We start from the raw sequence: 22,122 nt of genomic DNA, 5'->3' as shown, positions 1-22,122 counted from the left end.
AACTTTGCCAAGTTAGAAAAACACATGTAGGGCCTCATCCAAACCCACTAGGTCAGAAATTCTGGAGTGGGGCTTCACAATCTGTTTTGATAAGCCCTCCAGTTGATTCTGATGGAGAATGGTGGTAAGAACTCAGATCCAGACTGGCACGTCCAGTTAAATCCAGTTTTAGCTCCTCAGGAGACTTGGATGGTGAGAGGCTTTGGGCCAGGACTTTTGCCTGCAGGGGGTTTTACAGAGTCCCTCCTGCAGTGATCAGATAAACATTCACCTAGGAGAGGCAAAGACAATTGTAACTTCTTCCCTTTAGCATGCACCTGGCTCTGCTCTTGGGGTGGAAAAGTGCAGTGACTTTGAATATCCTTGGGTGACTTTATTATTTTTTTTAAGATTTATTTATTTATGCATACAGGAACTGGGGTGTAGACCAGAGGTGCGGGGGAGGGGGTGAGAGCATTCACCAGAGACAGAGTGGGGAACAGAACAGGCAGACTGGCTGAAATACACTGCTGAGGGGAGCAGCGGAAGAGTCAGGAGAGGTCTGCTGCACCATGGGGGTAGCTCCCTGGTGGGCCAGGCATTGAACTTGTGCTGCAGTGGCTGGTGACAGCTTAATAGCGCTGCTGTCTTTAACCCCTGCGCCACCAGGGAGGCCTTGGGTGACTTTATAAGGGAGCTGCCTCCCTGCCAGAAGAGCCAAATATTTGACTAATCCCATTTAATTAAGGAAACAGGATCTCTCTGAATCTTAAGCTGGAACCCCTCTCCCATCCTCCTTAGCAATACACACTTTCTACAACTGAGGAGGGAGGGGAGGTCTTAGCTGGAATTTACAGCTCTTGGGCCCTCCCTCGGCTCCCTATCCCCTCCCCCGCCACCCCGTCTCCTCGGGTGTGCTGGCTTCATGCACTGCCCGGGGACTCAGCCCCTATCAAGTCAAGAACACTTTTTTGTTTGTTTGTCCATCCTCCTTTAGGGGAACAAAACTAACTCAAGAATTGCCCCAGGAGGCTCTGCTCCGCTCAAGTCTATGGAGGGCTCCCAAGACCCCGATATTTCACAAAAATCTCATTTCTTTACCGTGGCTCGCAGACCTTCAACAAGCGGCCAAAGGTCACACCGCGGGAGGCGGAGGCGCAACAATCAGGTGTCCCCCACCTCGTAGCCCTCCCTCCTCCTCCTGACGCTGGAGCCGGCGAGCGGGGGCTGGAACCGAACCCTCTGGCCCCTCTGGCCCTCTAGGAACCTGTGCCCCGGGCAAGGCGGTCCTCCCCGAGTGGGGCGCAGGGGTGACTCCGAACCCCGCGTCGACCGTGTCAGTCCTTCCCGCGGAGCCCGATCCTCACACCCTCACTCTCAGCCCGGATCCTCTGTTCCTCGGACCCGGTGCTCCGCGCCTTATCGAGCGCCCGATCGCCCCCCAAGGCTCCCGCCCCCCGCGGCCCCCCGCGGCCCCGCTGACTCAGGTGAACCGAGCTGCGCGGCAGAGGGCGGCGGGGTCAGGCCAGCCCGCCCGGGTTAGGAGCCGGCGTGCAGGCGCCCGCCCCCCCCGCCCCCCCCTGCCCGCCCCGTCCCCCGCCCCGTCCAGCCGCCCCGCCCCGCCGGGGAGAGGTCCGGGCCGCGGCGGCCGCAGCGGAGTCGCCGGAGGGAGCGCGGGGCCAGCGCGCGGAGCCGGGGCGCAGCATGACCGCCATCGCCGTGCAGGTAGCCCCGGGACCCCGCGGGGTGCGGGCCGGCCGCCCCGGGCTGGCGGGGTCCGCCCGAGAGAGGGGGCGGGCGGGGTCCCGCACTGACAAAGAGCCCCTGCCGCTCGCGGGGGGCAGCGCCCGCTGTGGCCGCCGGGCTCGCCCGCCTGCGGGGTTCCCTGCGCGGGGGGCTGCACGCGACGTGGGGGCGGCCGGTCCCCCACTTTACTCTTGCAGGCAGTCTCCCGGCTTCTGTCGGTGGCCAGCACCAGAGGCGTTCACGCTGCTCGGGGAGGGTTTTTCTGCTTCCCTTTGGGGTCACCCGTGGCCTCGAGGCTGTGCTCCCCAGAGGGGTTTCTCTCTTTTCGAGAACGAGGCACTGTGGACCGGAGGATGCGCCGAGCCCGCCGGCTGAGCGAGGTTTGCCTTATGTAACAGAGGATGCGCCTGGGGGAAGCCAGAACTTTCTTGCGCAAGGATTAGAAGGACCATCTCCTTCCCCCAGAACTGCGTTTGGGGCGCGGATTGGACTCCCTGGGGTGCGAGGACACCTCCCCCCAGTCAGGGAAGCGGCCCGCATCCCCGGAATGTTTGGTTTCTTTAGAATGAGGCCTGGTGTCATGTTGGCTGTGCACTTACATATTCTCACCCCCTCCGCTGAGAAGGAAGGCGGTCCGTGGCCCCCAAGGGGAAGCTTTCTTTATAGGGAGGCTTCCCACTGGCTCTCCTCTCCCAGCTGGGCTGCCCTGGCTCTTCGGGAGACCGGCTGACTTTGCGTGCAAATATTCAGACTCCGCTGCGCGGCCTCCGCCCATTTTATAGATGAAGCAACTGAAGGTCTGAGCTGGACTGCCTCAGACCCTGGGGCCAACTAGTGACAGAAATGACATTAAAAGCCAGATCCCAAGGCACCAGCCCCCACGCGTCCTTCCTCCCTTAACCTAGCTGGAGATCTCCCACTCACCTCCCAACCCTTTCCAGCCGGGACACAGCCACCGCGCAGGAACAGGGTCCAGTGAGTTCCTCCCCTTTGTCCAGGGGCTTCATCCTGGGGCATAATCTTGAATCTTGACTAGTCAGCTTCCTGGGCAGGTCCTAGGGAGCAGGGGATGGTCAGTGAGGAGGTGGGCCTGGGTGTGGTCTCTGCCTTCAAAGAGCTCGGGGTCCTCTTGGGGAACTAGACTTGTAAACAAGGGTCAGAAGAGATGACCCTTGAGTGCTAAATTAAAAGGTGTAAAAGCTGCAGACAGGATTAACTGGGGGCAGGTGGCTTGTGCCACGCTGGGGGGGTGGGGGCAAGACTGGCTGCAGTATGGAGGGACTTAGTCTTTAGTGGAGGAAGAAGACAGGGTGTGAATGAAGCCTTGATAATGGGTTTGAGCGAATGGGGTTCTTGGGTTCCCTTAAGAATGAGTTCAGCAGAGTCTCCTCTTCAGGTGTTTATTAAGGAAGAAGAGCTGAAGAGACACCTGCTTAGACATTGCCTGGCAGGGAATTGCATGGCACAGGGTAGGGGGGGTTTCTCTCTCTCTCTCTCTTTATATATATAATATTTATATAATTTTATAAATAGAATAATTAGATATTTATATAATATATAATTATACAATATATAATATATATTTAACTTTCATGGGATTTATTCTTTGTGGGATTTATCACTTGGGGGTCCAGTTCAGTTGGTTTTCTATAACTGATAATCCTTTCTGCCCCCACCTCTGTTTTTTGATCTTTTGAAAACTCCCATCCTAAATTTTCCACTCTCAGCTCCCCTCGCTGTGACTCTTTTCTGGGGGAGGTGGGCACATGTTACCTAGAGAGGATGGTTGCTGTGCCCCTGTGACACTAACTCCTGCCACTTCAGAGCATTTAACTACATGTTGGGGACTTGGAGGAGATAACTCACATCCCCACAACCCCCACAGGAAGTAGATACCATATCCATTTATAGGTGAGAGAAAGGATAAGCAGCTTACCAGAGGGCAAACTACTAAGAAGCAGACTGGCTGGCTCCTGCCCTTCTATGCCCAGGAGTCCAGCAGGCAGGGATGGCCAGCTCAGCTCCAGGGCAGGACAGAAGGCAAACTCTTCAGGAGGAATGTCCAATTTATGCTGATGATGAGGCCTGGCTTGGACCTAAGGAGCGTGGAGCATGAGTAGTGAGCTGTCCAAAGTATTGTGAGGGTTGAGGAGAACAGATGGAGTTATAGAGGAAGATATGACTTAGTAACCCAGAAGTGTCAAGTGACATTGTTCTATAGGTTACCAGAAACATTTGGGGTTACAGATGAGAAAAGAGAAATAGGAGCGTCCTTGGTGGCCTAGGGGTTAAGTCTTAGTGCTATCACTGCTGACCCCCCACCCTCCACACTTCTGAGCTCTACTCCAGTTCTTCTACTCAAAAATAATTAAAATCTTTTAAAAAGGAGAGAGAAAAGAAAAATAGTTGTATTTTTTTTTAAATGGAGAAAGTCAAGGAGCTGAGAGGTTAATGTGATTAAAGTGACTTGCCCAAGGTCCTACAGATGGGGGCCAGTAGGTCAGGGGTAGGACTGCCCTTATCCGCTCTTTCTACTTCCTCTCTACCGACCATGCTGCTGCCAGCTACCCGCTAGGAGAGATTTCAAGATGAAAGCTGGGTACCTGCAGCTAGGGTGTGGTGCAGGGTACTTCAGAGGGAAGACACAGATGTGCATTACTGTTACTAATACAGGTTTTCCATGCCATCTGGAAGTAGAAAGTTCCTATTGGTATGTTTTTTTGTGGGGGGTGGGGGGGGGGCCCAAAAGTACTATTACCATTAATTTATATGGAAAAAAATTTTGAGCATTCCTAGGCCCCTGAAATAAACTACCAGATCATATCAAATAGGGCCAATCTTCTTCTTTTTTTAAGATTTATTTTTATTTATTTATGCATACAAGAACTGGGGTCCAGGGCAGACGTGGGGCGTGGTAGTGGTGAGAGGATTCACCAGAGACAGAGCAGGTAGCAGAACAGGTGGATCCACTGAAACACACTGCTGAGGGGAGCAGCGGGCGAGTCAGGAGAGGTCTGCTACGTCATGTGGGTCAGCTCACTGGCTGGGAATAGAACTCATGCCTTAGTGGCTGGCAACAGCTTGATAGCGCTGAGACTCACCCCTGTGCCACCAGGGAGGCCCCCATGTCAGAGAGTTTAAATGAAGGTGGACTTTGAGGTGGGAAGGAGGAATGAACCAACATCAGCTGTCTTCTTTTTCTGATCCATGTGCTGTCTGAGGACTGGAGAGTAAAGTCCGGTGCGTGCCCTGGATAGGTGGGGCCGGGGAGGGAACACAACAGTGTGATGTCCAGAGTCAAGGTTTCTGGGTCCTATTCTTGTGACTTGTGCTCTCCATCTGAGGAGCTCCCACCCTGGGGCCTTATTGACCTCTAGGGGTGTTGTAACCTTGCCAGGTGCCTTAGGGCTGCTTTCCTGCAAGGGTCAGCAACTCCATTTTGTAGATGAGAACAGGTGAAAGAAAGCACCCAAGACAAATATCTTTGGTGGTTGATAGACATGGGTTTCAACAGCACAACAGCCAATTTTTCCTGATGTTATCTAATACAGATGCCTAGACCTTAATGTCTCCTGCAGGGAAGAGAAATCCGTTGTATTTGAAATGAGAAAGGGCACCTAGAACCAGCCTGCTCAGCTTCCCCTGCTCCCTATCTTCAGCACTGGAAGCCCTTCTAGAAAGCAAGGAGACATCTGGGTATGCTTTACAGCACCCCAGGCTGCCTCTGTTCAGGATTTGTGTCCAGGTCCTGACCCCTAATACAAAGCCCTATACTTGGAAAGCCCCGGTTGGTACTGACTAAATGCATTCCAGACCCTGCACATTACACAATTGTCTAGACAGCTGTAATAGGCTTTATTGTGATTTAAGCGAGTGCACTTGGACAAGTCACCTGACCTGTAAACTTCACAGAGCACCCTACTCTACCAACCTTAAGGATTAAGCATCAAGTGAGGTCCTACTACTGTAGAAGTACTGAAAGCAATCCTATTCCTGTGCCCTCCAGCAGGCTGAAATTCGGGGTAGCTCCTGTTCAGGTGGGCAAGTTAGCAAACAGCCTGACCTTCCTGCTGGGGCTCTGACCCCAGGATCCTTCTAGGAGTGTGACTTTGTCTTTGTCTTTGTTTTCTGTTCCTCACTGAGAGGTGTGGCCAGACTTGCCTCTGGAAGGCTCCATTTGCACAACGTATAGGGTACACCCCAGAGTCCCTGTTTAGTTTTCTGTCAGTGACTGTCACGCATGAAAGGCCTGTTTTTTTTTTACCTCCCAAACTAGGGTGTCACCCGGGCTGCTTCCACACACTATTTAGGGGGTAATTTATGACTGGGCAGGAGACACACTTAAGGGAACTTCAGATGGAAGTTCACTGGCTAAAAACTTGACCTTTCATTTGTCCCAAGCCCCCCCCCTTTTTTTTTTAAAGATTTATTTATTTATGCATACAAGAACTGGGATGCAGGCCAGAGGTGTGTGTGTTGTGGTGGGGGAGTGAGCGATGAAGAGGATTCACCAGAGACAAAGTCAGGAACAGAATAGGCAGACTGACTGAAATACACTGCTGAGGGGAGCAGCAGGCAAGACAGGAGAGGTCTACTGCACCATGTGGGTAGCTTCCTGGCTGGCTGAGATCGAACTCATGCTGCAGAGGCTGCAGAGAGACTCACAGTGCTGTGCTGAACCCTTTGTGCCACCAGGGAGGCCCCCAAGGCCCTTCTTGAGCACCCACTCAATGCACGTGCCAGCTGCTGGGGACACATAATCTACATGGAGACTGAGCGAGCAGACAATAATATATAACTAGAAATTAGAAGGGAATTATAACTTGTGATCAGACCAGAGAAGAAAACAAGCAGGGTATCTGCCAGGGAATGACTGGGGGGGATCTGCTTTAGGTTAGGTGGGCAGAAAAGGCCTCTCTGAGGAGGTGACATTTAAGCTACAACATGAGAAAGAAAAGGAGGCATCCTGAAGGGCAGAGGGAACTGTGCAAGAGCCTCTCAGGTGTAGAGGCCTTTAGGTCTGAGGGAAAGTTCTAGGTTTTTCTTTAGTAGGGAAAGGGCTGCTGTGCCTACGTGAGCTGGTGAGGTGTGTTGGGAGATGAGGTTGGAGAGGGAGGCAGGGCTTGTGGGCTGTGATAAGGCCTTTTACTCTTGGAAGTACTTCTTTAGCTTTCTGGCTTGAGGGTTGGGAGGGCACCTGTGAGATCAGGGTACCTCACTGGCCGGCGTGGCAGAGATGTGGACTATGCACTCTCTCAGTGTTGGAACCGGAGTCTGCAAGAGAGTTTCCGTGGCTTCCCCACGCAAAGAAGCCAGTAGGACAGTTTGGTTTGCAAGTGCTGGGTGGGGTCTAAGCGGAGCAAGACTGAAGGGCAAGGTGCACATATCCACTTTCAATACTGAAGAAAACAAGGTAATAACAGGAGTCCTGGACCTAATGGAAAGTTCAGAACAAGGTGGGTGGGGATTTGGAGAAAACTGGCATTGAACCAGGAAGTCCTGGGACAGAGGGGAAACTTAACCTTGTGTTGCTATGCTAATGTAGTGCTTTTTGCAGCCCTTCATGCTTTTGGGCTGTAACCTCGGTGGGCTATAAGCTCAAGGTCACACTCGCCTGGCCAGACAGGTTTTCAAAGTTCAGAATCCACTACAATTTGCTGGGCAGTAGGATTTGGGTTTCTGTTCATTACAAAGATCAATAAAGATAGAAAGGCCAGGGAACTCTTAGTTTCTGGTGAATATCTGAGTGAGTGTTTATACGTCTTGAATGGTGAACAGGAAACAGGCAGAATAGGAGAAGGGCTCCCCAAGGAAGGAGGTCTGTGCTGTAAGGTAAGGAGGAGCTGGGGGGAAAGCCCCAAGACTAGGGGGGACCTCTTGGCTTCATGTAAGACCAGAGCAGCAAATAGGGTTAGGAGATAGGACATCATGTGCAATGTCTTCCCAGAAGGGTCTGGAGGGGGGTGTGTAAGGCCCTTCCTGACATGCTGCCTCTGTGGTGTTTTCCAGGCCCAAAGGCTGCTGGCCCCGAAAGTGCCCCACCGATCCTTCTTTGAAACCTTCATCAGGACCCTCATCATACTTTGTGCTGCTCTGGCTGTGGTGCTCGCCTCTGTCTCCATCTGTGATGGCCACTGGCTCCTGGCTGAAGACCGCCTCTTTGGCCTGTGGCAATTCTGCACCATCTCGAACCAGACTGGACCTCACTGCTTCAGAGACCTGAGTCAGGCACACGTGCCTGGGCTGGCGGTGGGCATGGTCCTGGCCCGCAGCCTGGGCAGCTTGGCCGTGGTGGCTGCCATTTTTGGCCTGGAATTTCTCATGGTGTCCCAGCTGTGTGAGGACTTCTACTCCCGGCGCAAGTGGGCTACAGGCTCTATCCTGCTCCTCCTGTCTTTCATCCTCTCATTCGGGGGGCTGCTGAGTTTTGTGATCCTCCTGAGGAAGCAGGTCACACTCACCAGCTTCACCCTGATGTTTTGGTGCAAATTCACGGCCTCCTTCCTCTTCTTCCTGAATGCCATCAGTGGCCTTCACATCAACAGCATCACGCAACCCTGGGCCGACGCAAGGGAATTTTAGGCCCTTCTCCAGGGACATCAGATTCTACAAGAAATTGTGGCCAAGATGGGACTTTCCCAAAATGGAACTTTTAGCTGGGGTAAGGGTGGGACAGTGACCTTTAAATTGCTGCCTCTTAGCCAATAATCTTTGGATGGTCAGCTGGAAATGACCCAGCAGATTTTGTAGCTAATCTGCAGGGTCAGAGGCCAGGAGGACACCTGAGTGTCACCAGCTGCACAGGCTTAGCCAAGTTAATAGGTGTTGATTTTAGAAGAAACTATTTAAAACTCTTTTCCGTGAATCCTTCCTGGGACGGGAATAGATTTGGAAGCACCTCAGGCAACCTGGTGCTCAGGCCAGCTACACAGCCAAGTGCATTTCACACCTGTTTTATTGACTTTATGCTGGGATACAGGTCTTAGGGGCCCTGAAGTGCCTCCTGGGGTTGCTAAGAGTGAATCCTTCTTCCAGCTGTGGGTATCAACATCAGCTCACAGGGCCTTTGTGTATATTTCCTGGCTTTAGCTTTGGTCAAAGGAAGGCAGTGTTCAAGCTTCCTAACAACTTCTTGCACATAGGTTTTCAAACCATTTCACTTGACTTGACTCCTGGCCTTTAAAGTGAGACCCATGGTCCCTGGTTAACCCTAGCTATCAGAAGCTGGCTGCTGTTCCAAGGACTCTGCTTGTTGGGATCCCATCTTGATTCTTCAAGAAGAGTTCTTGAGCAAGCCTTCCAGTAGGTCCCCAACAGTCCTTCCTGGGGTGTGTGTGTGTGTGTGTGTGTGTGTGTGTGTCTTTGGTAAATGTATGATGGCCACAGGTACAATTTTTGATCCTAGAACATATTTCAAGGACATATATCTGGACCTGCTTGATTCCAGGAGGTAAAGAGGACTGGCCAGACCTTGGGTAATGATTAACAGCTGCACTGGGGATGAGTGCACGTGAAGAGGGCCAGGAATCAGTGGAGATTTCCATCCTTGCCTGCAGATCTTGCATTTTTGTGCATCGGATTGCCCTTTTGCAGTCCCTTTTCTGCCCAGTAGGTGGGGCTTTTTGCCCTCAGCTGCTGTTTTCTACACTGTTTCCTCCCCTGTCATCTAAATTCTGGCCTTCCTTGATTCATTCTGGCTGCCACAAAGGGGCAAAGGAGTGAGCTTTTTGTCTCTGTTTCTTTTCTGTCCAGTGGAATCATGTCCTAATTCCTGCTGCACATGCCTCTGGCTGTGAGTAACCTGTGTCAAAGGGCAGTGAGGACAGAGGGGCACTTTATACCGCATTAGTTCCTATAAGGAAGTTGGGTGTTCTGAAGCTCTCCTGGCCTCCATTGTGACTTGAGCAGATTAATTCAGCTGTTGTCTTGAAGGCTGTAGGGAGAGAGCTACCTGACAAGTGAATCAACAGTATGTCTACGTAGGGGGGCTCCACTTAGGGCCAAGTGCCTCCACTTATGCTTCCTGGGTCTCCAAGTCCCTGAAAGGTGGTGGGTGGTGTCATGGAAGCCCCCTCCAGGAAGGGGTAGGGACTGAGCTGGAGGATCCTTACCTTATTTTTCAAAGGCAAAACATGGCAAATACAGACTAAATCTCATTCCAACTACTCTTTATTTGCCTGCCTCCTGGAACTCATGGTCTACTCTTACCAGAAGAATATAATGGAACCAAATCTCAGACCCCTTCCCACCCATGGTGCCCCAGGTTCCTTTAATTCTGAGGAATCATCAACCTCCTCAACTGAAGACCTGGAGGAGGGGTCTTAATGGTCACAGGAGATGGCATCCGGCTGTTGGGAAGCTGACTGTCCAGCAGCAGTGTCCAGCTCTAACAGGGCCCACACCGACCTCAGTCATAGGTGGCCCTGCTCCAGCCTCTCAGATGACGCTGGCCCTGTGGGAGCTTCTGTTTTGCTCCGAGGTGCTGGCCTTGGTGCTGTGAGTGAGGCCACTGGTGCCATTGCTGAAGGAGGAGCTGAGGGCCATGCGGTACAGTGGGAACTCACAGAAGTGCCACTGGCGCCACTTCTTCTGCACCTCCAGCTGCACCTGCCAGGAGACTAGCCATCAGCCTTGTGCTCAGTGCAGACTTGCCGCCCCCCCCGCCAGCCCCCTCCACATGGGCCTGCCATTCCTGCCTGCTGCCATGCTTTCTCTTCTGCAGACCACTCCGATTGACCTGTTTTAGCTACTAGGTATTGAGGAACCCATCTCCCTTGGGTGCCTTCATCTTCAATCACACCATGAATGTCCCCAAGAAAGGGCTTGTGCTTGCTTCACAGACTTCACAACCCAAACCCCATGACCCCAGCAGTAACAGCAAAACTTTTGAGGCTCGGCTTAATGCTTGATCTTGGGAAAACATCAGCACTTTCCCATTCAGTGTGGTGAACCGGATGTTAACAGTCCCAGAAGGGCTACGTGTGTGCAGTACCATCTTTGTTGATTGTGTAGCTGCTGTGTTCTGACCCCAGCACTCTGAGCAGGGGCAGAGACCGTGAAGGAGCCCACGCTCATCTGGAGGTCTCTGGGGGCTGAGTTGCGCACATTCCACCCGAGCCACTCATTTTACAGAAGGGAAGACTGAGGCCAGAAAAGAGCAGTGACTGAGGTCATCAACTACAAGCAGCAGAGCAATCAGCAGCCTCAGTTCTGGGTGGGGTGGTGTGGGGGGGGATGCACTTCCTCCATTTCCTGAACCTCCCCAATGATCAGAATCACCTGGAGTTCTTGCGGAAAAACACTCTCAAATACAACCCAGATTTAAAGCACCCGTTTTGCTTAATATTAGAAACTGCGGGTAGGGCCCAGCAATTATTTTATTTCATTCCCCCCCCCCCCAGCAATTACTTCAACAAGACCTCCAGATTTTGTCTCTCCCATTAGGTGAGTTCAGACTTCCTAAAAGACAGGCCAAAGCCTAGAACCTCAGCACCCTGCCCCCCAACACACACACACAAATACCCCTTCCCACCACACACTCCAGGGAGATCCTGAACTGGAATCCAGGGTCTGGGGAGCTGCTCAAGGAAGGTGGGTACCCAAGAACTCACCTCCCCATTGAGGAAGCAGTAGAGCACAGCCACCACCAAGCCCTGGGGAGTAGATACGGGGGTTAGTGTAGATGCCTGCTCAGCACAGCCTCATCCTACCAACATGCTCCCACCTGTGTCCTTTCATCACCAGCCCAGGCTCACTTTCTCCCAGAAAGTGTTCCAGAGCCATCCAGCACAGACTGAGCTGGGGAGAAGATAAGGGTCCCTTTCGCTGTTGTCTCCAGTGTCTAGGCCAGGCTCACCTGAATTAGTAAGGCCAACAGGGAGAAGTAGGGAATGGTGGCACCTGGAGCTTATGCGCCTCACTGGGAGGGTACAGAGCCAGCCCAGGTGAGCTCATGGACCCCATGTGGACTCATTTTCAAGATAAAGCTGGAGATGATTAAACAAGGGCAACTATACAGTTGAAAACAATTGTGTTAATGTGTGGTGTGGTCAGAACAAAGCCTTAGTGCAGGGGTATGACTGCCTTACCTACCGGACAGGTGTATGCATTTCCAAGGCCAGGAGTCCCAGGCCTACATCTGCTTTATGTGTTCTGGCATCCATAGTGCCTGTTTCCCACTGACACACCCTGGCATGCAGCTCTTCCAGGAGAGAGACCCCCAGTCTAGGATATGGGATTTGAGCTCAGAGGTTTGCATGGAGCCACAAGCTGTAAGAGTCTCTAAGTGCACTTTCTCAGCAACCAACCAGGGGCCAGCCTGCCCTCAGGCCCTCAGCTCCCCCATGAACACCCACCTCCTTAGAGGTGGGTGCCATAGCTCTGACTTCAGGTGGCCCATTCATGCCTGCCCTTAGCTACTGCTGTATTAGAAAGGCCACCAAAGAGCCACAGAACACTCTGGTGGGCTGACGACATTGACTGCTCAATGTCATTGGCATTTTAACCAGAGTTAGTGGCAAAGCTAGGATTTACTTTAGAATTTCAGGCATCAATGACAGGTACACGCATAGGATGGGGACTATTGGATGAGCGGGAGCAGGATGCTCGACAGTGCCCCAAATGGTGCTGCACATTAAAATCATCTGGGAACTTTTTTTTTCGCGAAGAACTGGGGTGTAGGCCAGAGGTGGGGGTGGGGGTGAGTGAGAGGACTCACTGGAGATGGAGTGGGGAGCAGAACAGGTGGATTTTACTGAAATACCCTGCTAAGGGTGCAGCAGGAGAGGTCTGTTGTGCCATATGCGGGCTAGCTCCCTGGCCAGGGGTCAAACAGGCCATAGTGGTGATAACACGAAGACTTAACTCCTAGGACACCAGGGGGGCCCCACCTGGGAGCTTTTGCCCAAGTTGCCCCTCCAAATCCAATGTCTGGAGGTGGGAGCAACAGCAGCTTTGAAAGAGCCCCAGATGGCTCCAATGGGCAGTCCCATGGAGAATGACTCTCAGAGGGCAAGAAAGGCGAACCTGCTGGAAGTGGGGCTCAGCTTGGCCTGGGTAGTTGAGAGATTTGGAGTTCCAGGTGCTTCATTTCATCTTTGCCAAAGCCCTAGGAGGTAGACCAGAGCATCCCCACTGAGCCACAGGGGAGGAGCAGAACAGGGGGATTTTACTGAAATCCTCTGCTGAGGGGGCAGCGGACAAGACTAGAGAGATATGTTGCAGGAGATGTGTTGTTAGAGAGTCAAGTGACTTGTCACAAAGCAGCTTCCCGACGCCCAGACCCCCATTTCACATTCCTCGGAGGCAGCGACTTGGACTCTCTTAACGAATTCTGAATAAAGGCTGATGTTACTACACCTGGGGTTTTCACATTGGGATATTTTTATGGACTTCCCAGCATTCTTTTTCAAACACCCTCCTCCCTGCCCCCCAACCCTTCCACGAAGTTCATCTTCCTGCTCCGTGTTCTGACGGCTGGGCCTGGGCCTCTGCACTGCATTATGTTGACTAAGTGTTTGCTGCTCAGAGCTCCAGAGAGGGGGTGCTAGAGTTACTTTTCCCTTTTGTTTTCCCAGGAGTCAAAGTCCCAAAGTCATTCTCTCCTAAGTTTTTATCTCTCCCCTTTTGATTGAGGAGGAATTTGGTTCCCACTGAGGGTTCCACCAGAGAGGTCCAGTCGTTTCTCTTGAGTGTGTGACAAATGCACCATCCCCCTTCCCAAACCACGCTGCTGGACTCTCCCTGGAAGACCTGGTTTTAAGTCTCTACAGTCTCTGTTTTACTCTAGGGGAGAACCCCTCTTTTCACCTTAAAGTCCCAGTCCTCATGCTCACCTGGAATGAACCAAGAGCCAATTCAAAAAACAGCTGGACCTCCATGGCATCCTCTGGGGAGAAGGCAAAGACGATGTAGTGGACTCCAAAGAGGGGGATCAGCAGAAGGGTGGACTTGGCCAGGCGCCTGGGGATACAAACATGCTGCAGCCTCCTGTCTCTTCCCTTCCCTCTTGCGCACAGTCTGGTACACCCCACTTGAGCCCCATGGCAGGGGACTTGCATCCCCAGCCCCAGACTTTTTGGATTTTATTTTTTATTTTGGAAACTTCCAATTCCCACATGTCCATCACCTGAATACCCCTCTGACCAGTCCCCAAACTTTATAATCACACACCTCTATAGTAAAAAGAATATATGAACATGGACCTGCCTGAATAACTTTATTTATAAATGATGGGCAACTATAACTGCCATTCTGTCTAACATATTATGAGCAAATCCAGCATTCTTATTTGTTTGATAATAAATATCTGTAAGAAGTTTTTATTTTCCTAAATTAGGATCACCAAATTTGGCAAATAAAAATGTAGGCTGCCCAGTTCCATTTGGATTTCAGATAAACAGTGAATTAAGTTTTTTGGTATGAGTACTAAAAACAATTTACTGTTTATCCAAATTGCAAACTGAACTGGGCATCCTGCATTTTATCTGGCAACTTCACCCTGTTCCTCAGCACCACCCTCCTTTGGAGCCCTCTGCTCCAGTGATGTTCTGGGGAATCTGACAGCAAGTAATCCAGACCATTGCCAGAACCCCCCAAATTCCAAACATCACAAAGAAAGCCTCTGTTGGACACTGACTTACTCTAACACCTCTTATGGGCTGCATTGTCCCCCCACTCACTCCCCCAAATTCAAAAGTTGAAGTCCTCATCCCCAGGACCTCAGAACGTGGCTAGAACTGCAGAGATGACTAAGTAAGAATGAGGCTGTAAGGGTGGCATCTTAGGCCATTCAACTGTTGTCTATAAGAAGAGGGGAGACAGCAGGGATGCAGGCACACAGAGCAAAGATCTCACCAGGACACGGTGAGAGGCAACATCTACAAGCCAAGGAGGCACCAAACCTGTCACCTTGATCTTAGACTGCTAGCCTCCAGGACAGTGAGAAATAAATTCCTTTTGTTTAAGCAATCCAGTTGTGCTATTTTGTTATGGCAACCCTAGCAAATTAATACAGCATCTCTCTTTTAAAGATTCCAATGTATTTTTGGATCACACAAGCCTCTAGATTTGGGTCCCTGGACTTCATGGCCTTGCCCCAAAGATAAGACTTCTGCTGACTGGCATCTGGCTGCAGATGCCAGAGCATCTCTTTATTCCCAGGGCAGTGACTAGTGAACCCGTCCCTCCTCCTCTTTTAGGTGCCGTAAATCCCCTGGGGCCAGATCATGGCTTTTACTTTTCTTCCCTCTCCATTGGTGCCTGGCACCAATTGGGCAAAAGCAGGTGCTCAGTACATTTTTTCAGGTCACTCACTGAACATGCCTAGGTCTTCACCTTCTACTTACTTGTAATGGTTCACTTCATATCCTCTTGATTCTTGGGTTCTAAGTTTCCTCATCAGGATTCTTAGAATATTTATAAAAAGGATGAAATTAATCTGTAAGACACAGACAGAGGTAGGGCTAGAGGTTATTTGCTGTCCTGGCCACTTCTCTTGTCTTGTACCCTAGACCCAAGGACGAGGATGGACAGGCACTACAGAACACTCCCAGAAGGGCACGTCACTTCCCGCTTGGTTTCGACCCCACAGACCTGGTAAGAAAAACTGTCTGGAGTCAATGGCTCGGCCCCCTCCTACTCCTGGGCTGTGGGAACTCCAAGGTCTGCTTGGTGGTGGCATGGTTTCTCACAGTCAGAATGCACTGGAATACCCTGGAGATCACGTTAAAATGCAGGCCTGGCATGGGCCTGAGATTCTGCATTTCTTATGAGTTTCCAGGGAACGCCAAAGTGGTCTTTGGACTACACTTTGAGTCACAATGTTTTACAGCAGGGGTCCTCAAAGTTTAGGGTACAGACTGTGGGTCTCCACTTCTAGAGATTTTAGTTTAGTGAATCTGGGATTGGAATTTTAACAAACTCCTAGATGATGCTAAAGTTGTTGTGTGGAGACCACATTTTGAGAACCACTACTTCAGAGCCTTATGGAGTCACTTTGAAGTTCAGTCACCAGCTCCAGGTAGACATCCTTCATTACCTTCCTTGTCCGATTCATTGTGGCAGGAAGCAGTGATATTATTATGTGAGGACACCTGAAATATTTGTAAGAGACCAAATGCAGGCTGTGTCAAAGGTGTGTGTGTGTGTGTGTGTGTATTCATGTATCTGCCAATCAATCATAACTTCCTAAGGATAGGAATGGAGTCTCTTTATTTCTTTAGGTGTCTTGCCCCCCAGCTCCAGTATAGTCACCCACATGACAGACCTCCCCTGTCCTCTCATCATACACAAGCCAGGATCAGTGGAACTGCCTGGCCAGGCCCCCTCATTGCTCATACTCATAGTTTGGGGTCTGGGGACACTTGCCAAATGACACTGGATTAGTGGCCTGTCTGGGACTTAGCCTGATGCTGCCTTTTTGGGAACACTATTTCTTAGCTCGCTATTTATGCATCTTGTTATAAGCTGACTGTGCATGGTATAAACTAATAAAGGCTCCTTTTAAAAAATTTTTGTCTTACATTTGTATTTAATTTAAAAGGGAGCACTTTAAGGCAAAAGAAAAAGTCCTCAAGATCCCCAAAACAACTGTCAAATAGTCAAATTGTAGGGGAAAGCTAGAATTCTACCCTGTGGAAAGCTGTCTGGAGGTTCCTCAGTCTACTAAAAACGGAGCTACCATATGACCCAGCAATTCCACTCCTAGGGATCGAGCCAAAGGACACAAAAACATTGATTCAAAAGAACACCTGTACCCCTATGTTTATTGCAGCACTATTTATGATAGGTATAACCTGGAAACAACCCAAATGCCCAAAAACAGATGACTGGATCAAGAAGATGTGGTCCATGTACACAATGGAATAGAAGCTTCTATTCTAGTCCATGTCTTTCCTCCTTCCCTAATGGACGAAGAGGTCAATGTGTCCTAAGCTTCTGTCTTTTTCCTAAGTGATGAAGCATTCACCACTCTCCTTTTTATGAGCTAGAAGAATGTAGTTTGGGGTTTCACCTAGTCCTACTTTTATCAGTAAGCATGTTCTCTTGGTCTAAGAAGCTCATCTTTACTCTTAGAGTAAGGATAAGGTCACCCCCTTCTTGCCTGATATATGATGCTTCCCCATCTCTGTCCTTGATTCCCTAGGTCTTAACGACAGGATAATTATTCTTGGTCTTTTCCAATACACTTTAGAATTTACAACCATGTGAATTCTCCATACATATGTTATTAAATTCATTGTGTTTCCTTTACTACCCATCTGATGCTGTTCAGATTACTTTTCTAATCCTGCAGGGGAGGAGGAGGGAGAGGGATCAGAAGGAGGGAGGGAGGAGCACAGAGGACTGTGGTGATGGTGCACGGGTGCATTGGGGAAGGAAATTCTATGGGGACTACTCCTGAGGTGGGGGGAAGCAAACATTGTTTAAAAATGAACAATAATGTAAAAATTATATAAATAAAGAAGGAAAGAAAAGGGAAAAAAATAGGTTACCTAAGAGGAACCCAGAGGGTTATGGGATGATTTAGTTCATGCCTCAACATGGGCAAGAGCCAGTTCTGTGAGCTCTTGACTGCTGCCTGCCCCCCACCCCCTTCCCAGATACCATCCTTTGGAATGGAGTTTCCAGCCCCTTGTGCTGCAGGCCAAGCTCTAGCAACCCTGTGGTTTGTTCCTGTTTCCTGGCCTTCTGTCCCTGCAGGCCAGGTACCCACTGGAGCCCCTCAGGGGTGGATGGACACTTACCAGGATGGAGAGGATCACGGGCCCTCGAATGACCCACCAGATGGATGCATTGGTGTTGATGTTCCAGCACCTGTGGAGGGACATACAGGCAATGTGCGGAGTGGGGCTGGGCTGGCCAGGAAAGACTTCCTCTCTGAGGTGGCCTTCAAATGAAGGTCCCCCCTCCCACTATGCTCCTGAGCCCCTGGGGTTGTGTGATCGGTATCCACCCCTCTTCTGGTGCCCAGGAGCCCTGCTGTCTCCAAGAACTCCCAGACAGCCTCTAGGAGCACATATGTGGGACGTGAACAGTGGAAGACCCTGGATCCCCAAGCTGGACATTGTCAGAATTCACTGGGGAGCATGGTAGGAAACTGTTCACAGCAGCAGGCAGATGACATCATTAGGCATGGGGTGGGCGGGTACTTGACCAATTGGACAGCACATGCCTGGTCTAAGGCAGCCACAACTCTGCGCCAGCTGATATTTGCCACAAGGGAAAATGGGAAATGTTGTAGAATGTTACAATTTTTCTAGAGAAGTTGCAAATTCAGGTTTTTAAAAAATTGCATTCATCTAGCTCAAAGAATTATTTTGAAACAATTATTTCGAGCTGAATTTGGACTTCAGACACTTGCAAGCCTGATCTTCTCTCATCCACTTACTGGCCTGATTAGATCAAGAGGCTGTTTAAGAAACTGTCTCCCCAGGTGAGGTGGCCAACTTTGCTGTGTACGCCTTTGCACCAGCCACCCTAGTGACACCGCTAGGAGCTCTCAGTGTCTTAGTGCCATTCTCTCTTCATACTTTCTAAATGAAAGACTTAATCTTCATGAGAAAATTGGTTGTTTGCTAAGTATTTTAGGATCCACGGTTATGGTTATTCATGCTCCAAAAGAGGAGGAGATCGAGACGTTAAAGGAAATGTCTGACAAGCTAGAAGATCCGGGTTTTGTGATCTTTGCCACACTTGTGGTCATTGTGTCCTTGATATTAATCTGCGTGGTGGGACCTCGCCATGGACATACAAACATTCTCGTGTACATAACTATCTGCTCTGTGATTGGGGCATTCTCAGTCTCCTGTGTGAAGGGCCTGGGCATTGCTATCAAAGAGCTGTTTGCTGGAAAGCCTGTGTTGTGTCAACCCCTGGCCTGGATTCTGCTGCTGAGCCTTACAGTCTGTGTGAACACACAGATTAATTATCGAACAGGGCGCTGGATATATTCAACACTTCCATCGTGACTCCAATATATTATGTATTCTTTACAACATCAGTTTTAACTTGTTCAGCTATTCTTTTTAAGGAGTGGCAAGATATGCCTGTTGATGATATCATTGGTACTTTGAGTGGCTTCTTCACCATCATTCTAGGAATATTCTTGTTGCATGCCTTTAAAGACATCAGCTTTAGTCTAGCAAGCCTGCCAGTGTCTTTTCGAAAAGAGGAAAACACAATGAATGGCAATCTCTCTAATATGTATGAAGTTCTTAATAATAATGAAGAAAGCTTAACCTGTGGAATTGAACAACACACTGGAGAAAATATTTCTCGAAGAAATGGAAATCTTTCTCTTTTTGAGAAAGATGTAATGTTAATATAGAATTTTGTTATGAAGTGAATTTGATTATAAGAATGTGTCTGAGAAGCACTGTCCTCAATGTTCTCCAGAGACAATCTTTTTTAAGGTTTCGCTAATTGGGACCAAGAAATTACTTTTCTTATATCTAAATGATGGTAGCCCACTAAAAGGACCTCAGTACATGGCCAATTTCTGTTGTTATTGGGGGGTATTTTAAAACTTTCCTTCACCAAAATCTAAATGCACTAATGAGTTTTAAGTCTATAAAAGTGCTTTATTTTTTCATTGGTGATGAAAGTCTGAAATGTACATTTGTCATCCCCGCTTCATCAATCCCTGACCATTTTAAGGCCTTTTTATTTAAAAAAGAATTAAATTTCTTAGCACAGTATCTTGTCACACACCTTACTTGGAAAAATGACTCCCAACTCAGTGATTTTAATTTTGAAAATGACAGTTTGGAGAATCTTAAGTTATTGAATGAAGGAGATGCATTTTGAAGGCCTTTCTCGATGGCACCTAATGGAACCCACCCACCTGAGTCTGAGTTCCTGCTTTGCAGCCTGGCTGGTTTTATTTCTTGGCTACTCTAACATTGATACCTGGAAAGTTGATTACCATTTTATTTCAACTTTTATATTTTTCAATATATTTTCATGAGTTACCATCATTTAGATCTTCTAACTACCCTAGAAACCAGGGGGAGTTTCTTAAATTTAGCCTATAATAAAGAAAGTAAAGTTCTTTTCTAAGTCTGAATGCTTGGAACAATCTTAAAAACAAAAAGAAAGAAAGAAATTGCCTCCCACTTTACTACACTGTCTCCCTCCCTGCCTGGCTTCTTTCAAGTTTTCTTTCCGCAAGCCTACTCCCAGAGGCCTCCCTGTGCTCACCTGCCATCTCAGCACTTCACACCTTTAGAACAAGACTAGATCTTTGGTGTGTCCCATAAGGAGTTGCTCTCCTGTTCCTGACTCTGAAGGACTTTCAGACACCCAGTAGTTGGAGGAGAGCGGTCATGGGGTAGGGGGCAGGGGAGGAAGGAAAACTTGGGTGGGTCCTCTGAGCTTCTCACTGAGAAGCACGTGCCTGGCACCTGACCTCAGCACAGGGCTGGGCAGGCAGGCTGCTAAGGCAGCCCAGGGTTGTGCAGGCTGGCAGAGGCCGCTCAGCCAGCTGCACACTCACACCCAGCAAGAGTGGGGCACTCAGCTGCTTGGCGCTTCAGAGAATTCGGCTGTGGTCCCTTGTTTGAGAAACAATCCTCTTCTAGAGAGCCCCAGAGAAGTGTCCATCCCATCTGAAGAAGTGGACAACATAAAATGCACTCTTGTTACCTCTCTTCCAACAACTCACCCAACATCTTCCAGAAAGTGCCTGATGATGGCCCATGAAGCAACAAAAACGGCTGGGGAGCCTGAGGATAAAGAAAAAGGGAGAGGGAGAAGTAGAAGAGAGAACTCTCACTTTTCAACACACATATGAGGAACAGGGTAAGTAGTGACCCTGACTAGGTGCCAAGTTCTGGTTTCTATGGAAACACAGTTGTCATCCTGTAAAATGTGTAGCCATGTGCTTCTAGGAAGCCAGGGATGCCCTGGAAACAGAGGTAGGACCAGCTGGATCCAAAAGACCACTTGGGGCTGGACTCTCCTGGGAGCTAGGCCCAGACTCCAGATGACCTCTGCGGGGAAGATGGGGACCAGCACACCTGGGCAGGACGTTGGGGCCTGGGGATGCAGTTGGGGGGCTCCTTTCCCAAACTGGGACATGCTGGACAGGGGGGACATGGCCCTGAGGTTTGTAAAAAGAGTGGCCATTCAACAGGCAATGAAAACAATCAATGTCACATTTAAACAAAAGATCTTTTGGACTAGAGAGTGAAAAGCACAGAGGAATTGAAAATAAAATATAAGAACATTTCCTGGCTTCTGGTTAAACACGTCAAATTGACCTTTTAAAAAAAAAAAAGATTTATTTATTTATTCATACAAGCACTGAGTATACAGTCAGAAGTGCGAGAGGGTGAGAGGATTCACCAGAGCCAGAGCGGGGAGCAGAGCAGGCAGAAGGACTGAAGTACACTGCTGAGGGGTGCAGCAGGCGGCAGGAGAGGTCTGTCGCGCCATGTGGGACCCTCGCCGGCGGCTGGGGATCGAACTGGCGCTGCAGAGGCTGCGGGCAGCTTCGCAGCCCAGTGCTCAACCGCTGTGCCACCAGGAGAGGCCCTGATCTTAAATGTTTATCTTTACATGCTTCAGGCACTCTTACCATATGATAGTAAAGAAATAAAAATGGCACAAGTCCATGAGCACAAAGAAAGGAAGATGCCAGCCTGCTTAGGAACTGGAGAGCTGGCAGGGAGTAGAGCAGAGACAGCAGGAACTCAGTGCCAAGGAGGATGCTGATGGGAGAGTGGCCGAGAGGCTCAGGGGTTGGGGGCATTAGGGACCCCAGGAAGTAGGAGGCAGGGTGGAATTGAAACTGTAGGATGGCTCGGAAGCAGGGTCGAGCAGGTGCCAGTTCTTCTCTCCCACGGCTAAGTACTGATAGCTGTTCGGCCCTGACCAAAGTTTATTGCCTGGGGAAGTTGAGCCAGAGAGAGGGTGGCAGGGGTTCTCAGTTGAATACAGGGATGAAGTAAGGGCCTACACCGTGCTGCCCTTTGCTACATGTGGCTATTGAGCACTTGATATGGGGCTGGTCAACTTGAGAGAGGGTTGAGGATGAAGGACCCCAGGCACAGGCAAGCAGACCGTTAACAAGAAAGAAGAAGGAAAAAAATGTGGCAAAACATGGTTGGCAACAGCTCAGCGAAGACCACCTGTCTGTGGCAATCTGTATCCCTTCCTGGGAGAGAAGGGGACATGGAGGATGTGGACAGAGGGGCAACCACACCATGTACCAGCTTCCCTAGCTGACAGTGTATCCCTAAGTGTAAGCGTGTCCCCACACTTAGACTTGCAAGCAGTAAATCCCTTTCCAGCCCTTTCCCTGTTGCAGGGAGCTGTCCTATTGCTTCAATCAGCTTTCTATATATATATTTTTAAAGATTTATTTATTTATGCATACAAGAACTGGAGTACAGG

At 49.7% G+C, this 22,122-nt stretch overlaps 2 protein-coding genes and 1 pseudogene across 3 annotated transcripts in view; 2 read left to right on the top strand and 1 right to left on the bottom strand.

Moving 5' to 3' along the window:
* Positions 1-1,683: 1,683 nt before the first annotated feature.
* Positions 1,684-8,307, top strand: TMEM37 (transmembrane protein 37; the record flags this gene model as incomplete). The annotated part of the gene is made up of 2 exons (XM_084240075.1): positions 1,684-1,704; positions 7,735-8,307. The coding sequence occupies 2 exons, from the start codon at positions 1,684-1,686 to the stop codon at positions 8,305-8,307; spliced, it is 594 nt and encodes a 197-aa protein (XP_084096201.1).
* Positions 8,308-10,161: 1,854 nt separating this feature from the next.
* Positions 10,162-22,122, bottom strand: part of SCTR (secretin receptor) — a gene marked incomplete at both ends in the record, with an annotated part of 31,023 nt that continues 19,062 nt past the window's right edge. The window contains 6 exons of the mRNA XM_084245954.1: positions 10,162-10,332; positions 11,337-11,378; positions 13,560-13,686; positions 15,072-15,163; positions 17,472-17,541; positions 20,390-20,450. Of these exons, the coding sequence (XP_084102080.1) occupies positions 10,162-10,332; positions 11,337-11,378; positions 13,560-13,686; positions 15,072-15,163; positions 17,472-17,541; positions 20,390-20,450 (563 nt within the window). The remainder of the gene's footprint in view (positions 10,333-11,336; positions 11,379-13,559; positions 13,687-15,071; positions 15,164-17,471; positions 17,542-20,389; positions 20,451-22,122) is intronic.
* LOC311180326 (magnesium transporter NIPA2-like) lies at positions 17,642-20,035 on the top strand (annotated as a pseudogene). The gene is made up of 3 exons: positions 17,642-17,672; positions 18,161-18,914; positions 20,016-20,035. The product of its transcript is annotated as a magnesium transporter NIPA2-like (transcript).

Source organism: Talpa europaea (genome assembly GCF_964194135.1).
Source record: "Talpa europaea genome assembly, chromosome: 1".
NCBI classification, from domain to species: Eukaryota; Metazoa; Chordata; class Mammalia; order Eulipotyphla; family Talpidae; genus Talpa; species Talpa europaea.
Note: the sequence above shows the minus strand (reverse complement) of the source record. Positions and strands in the feature narration are given on the sequence as shown.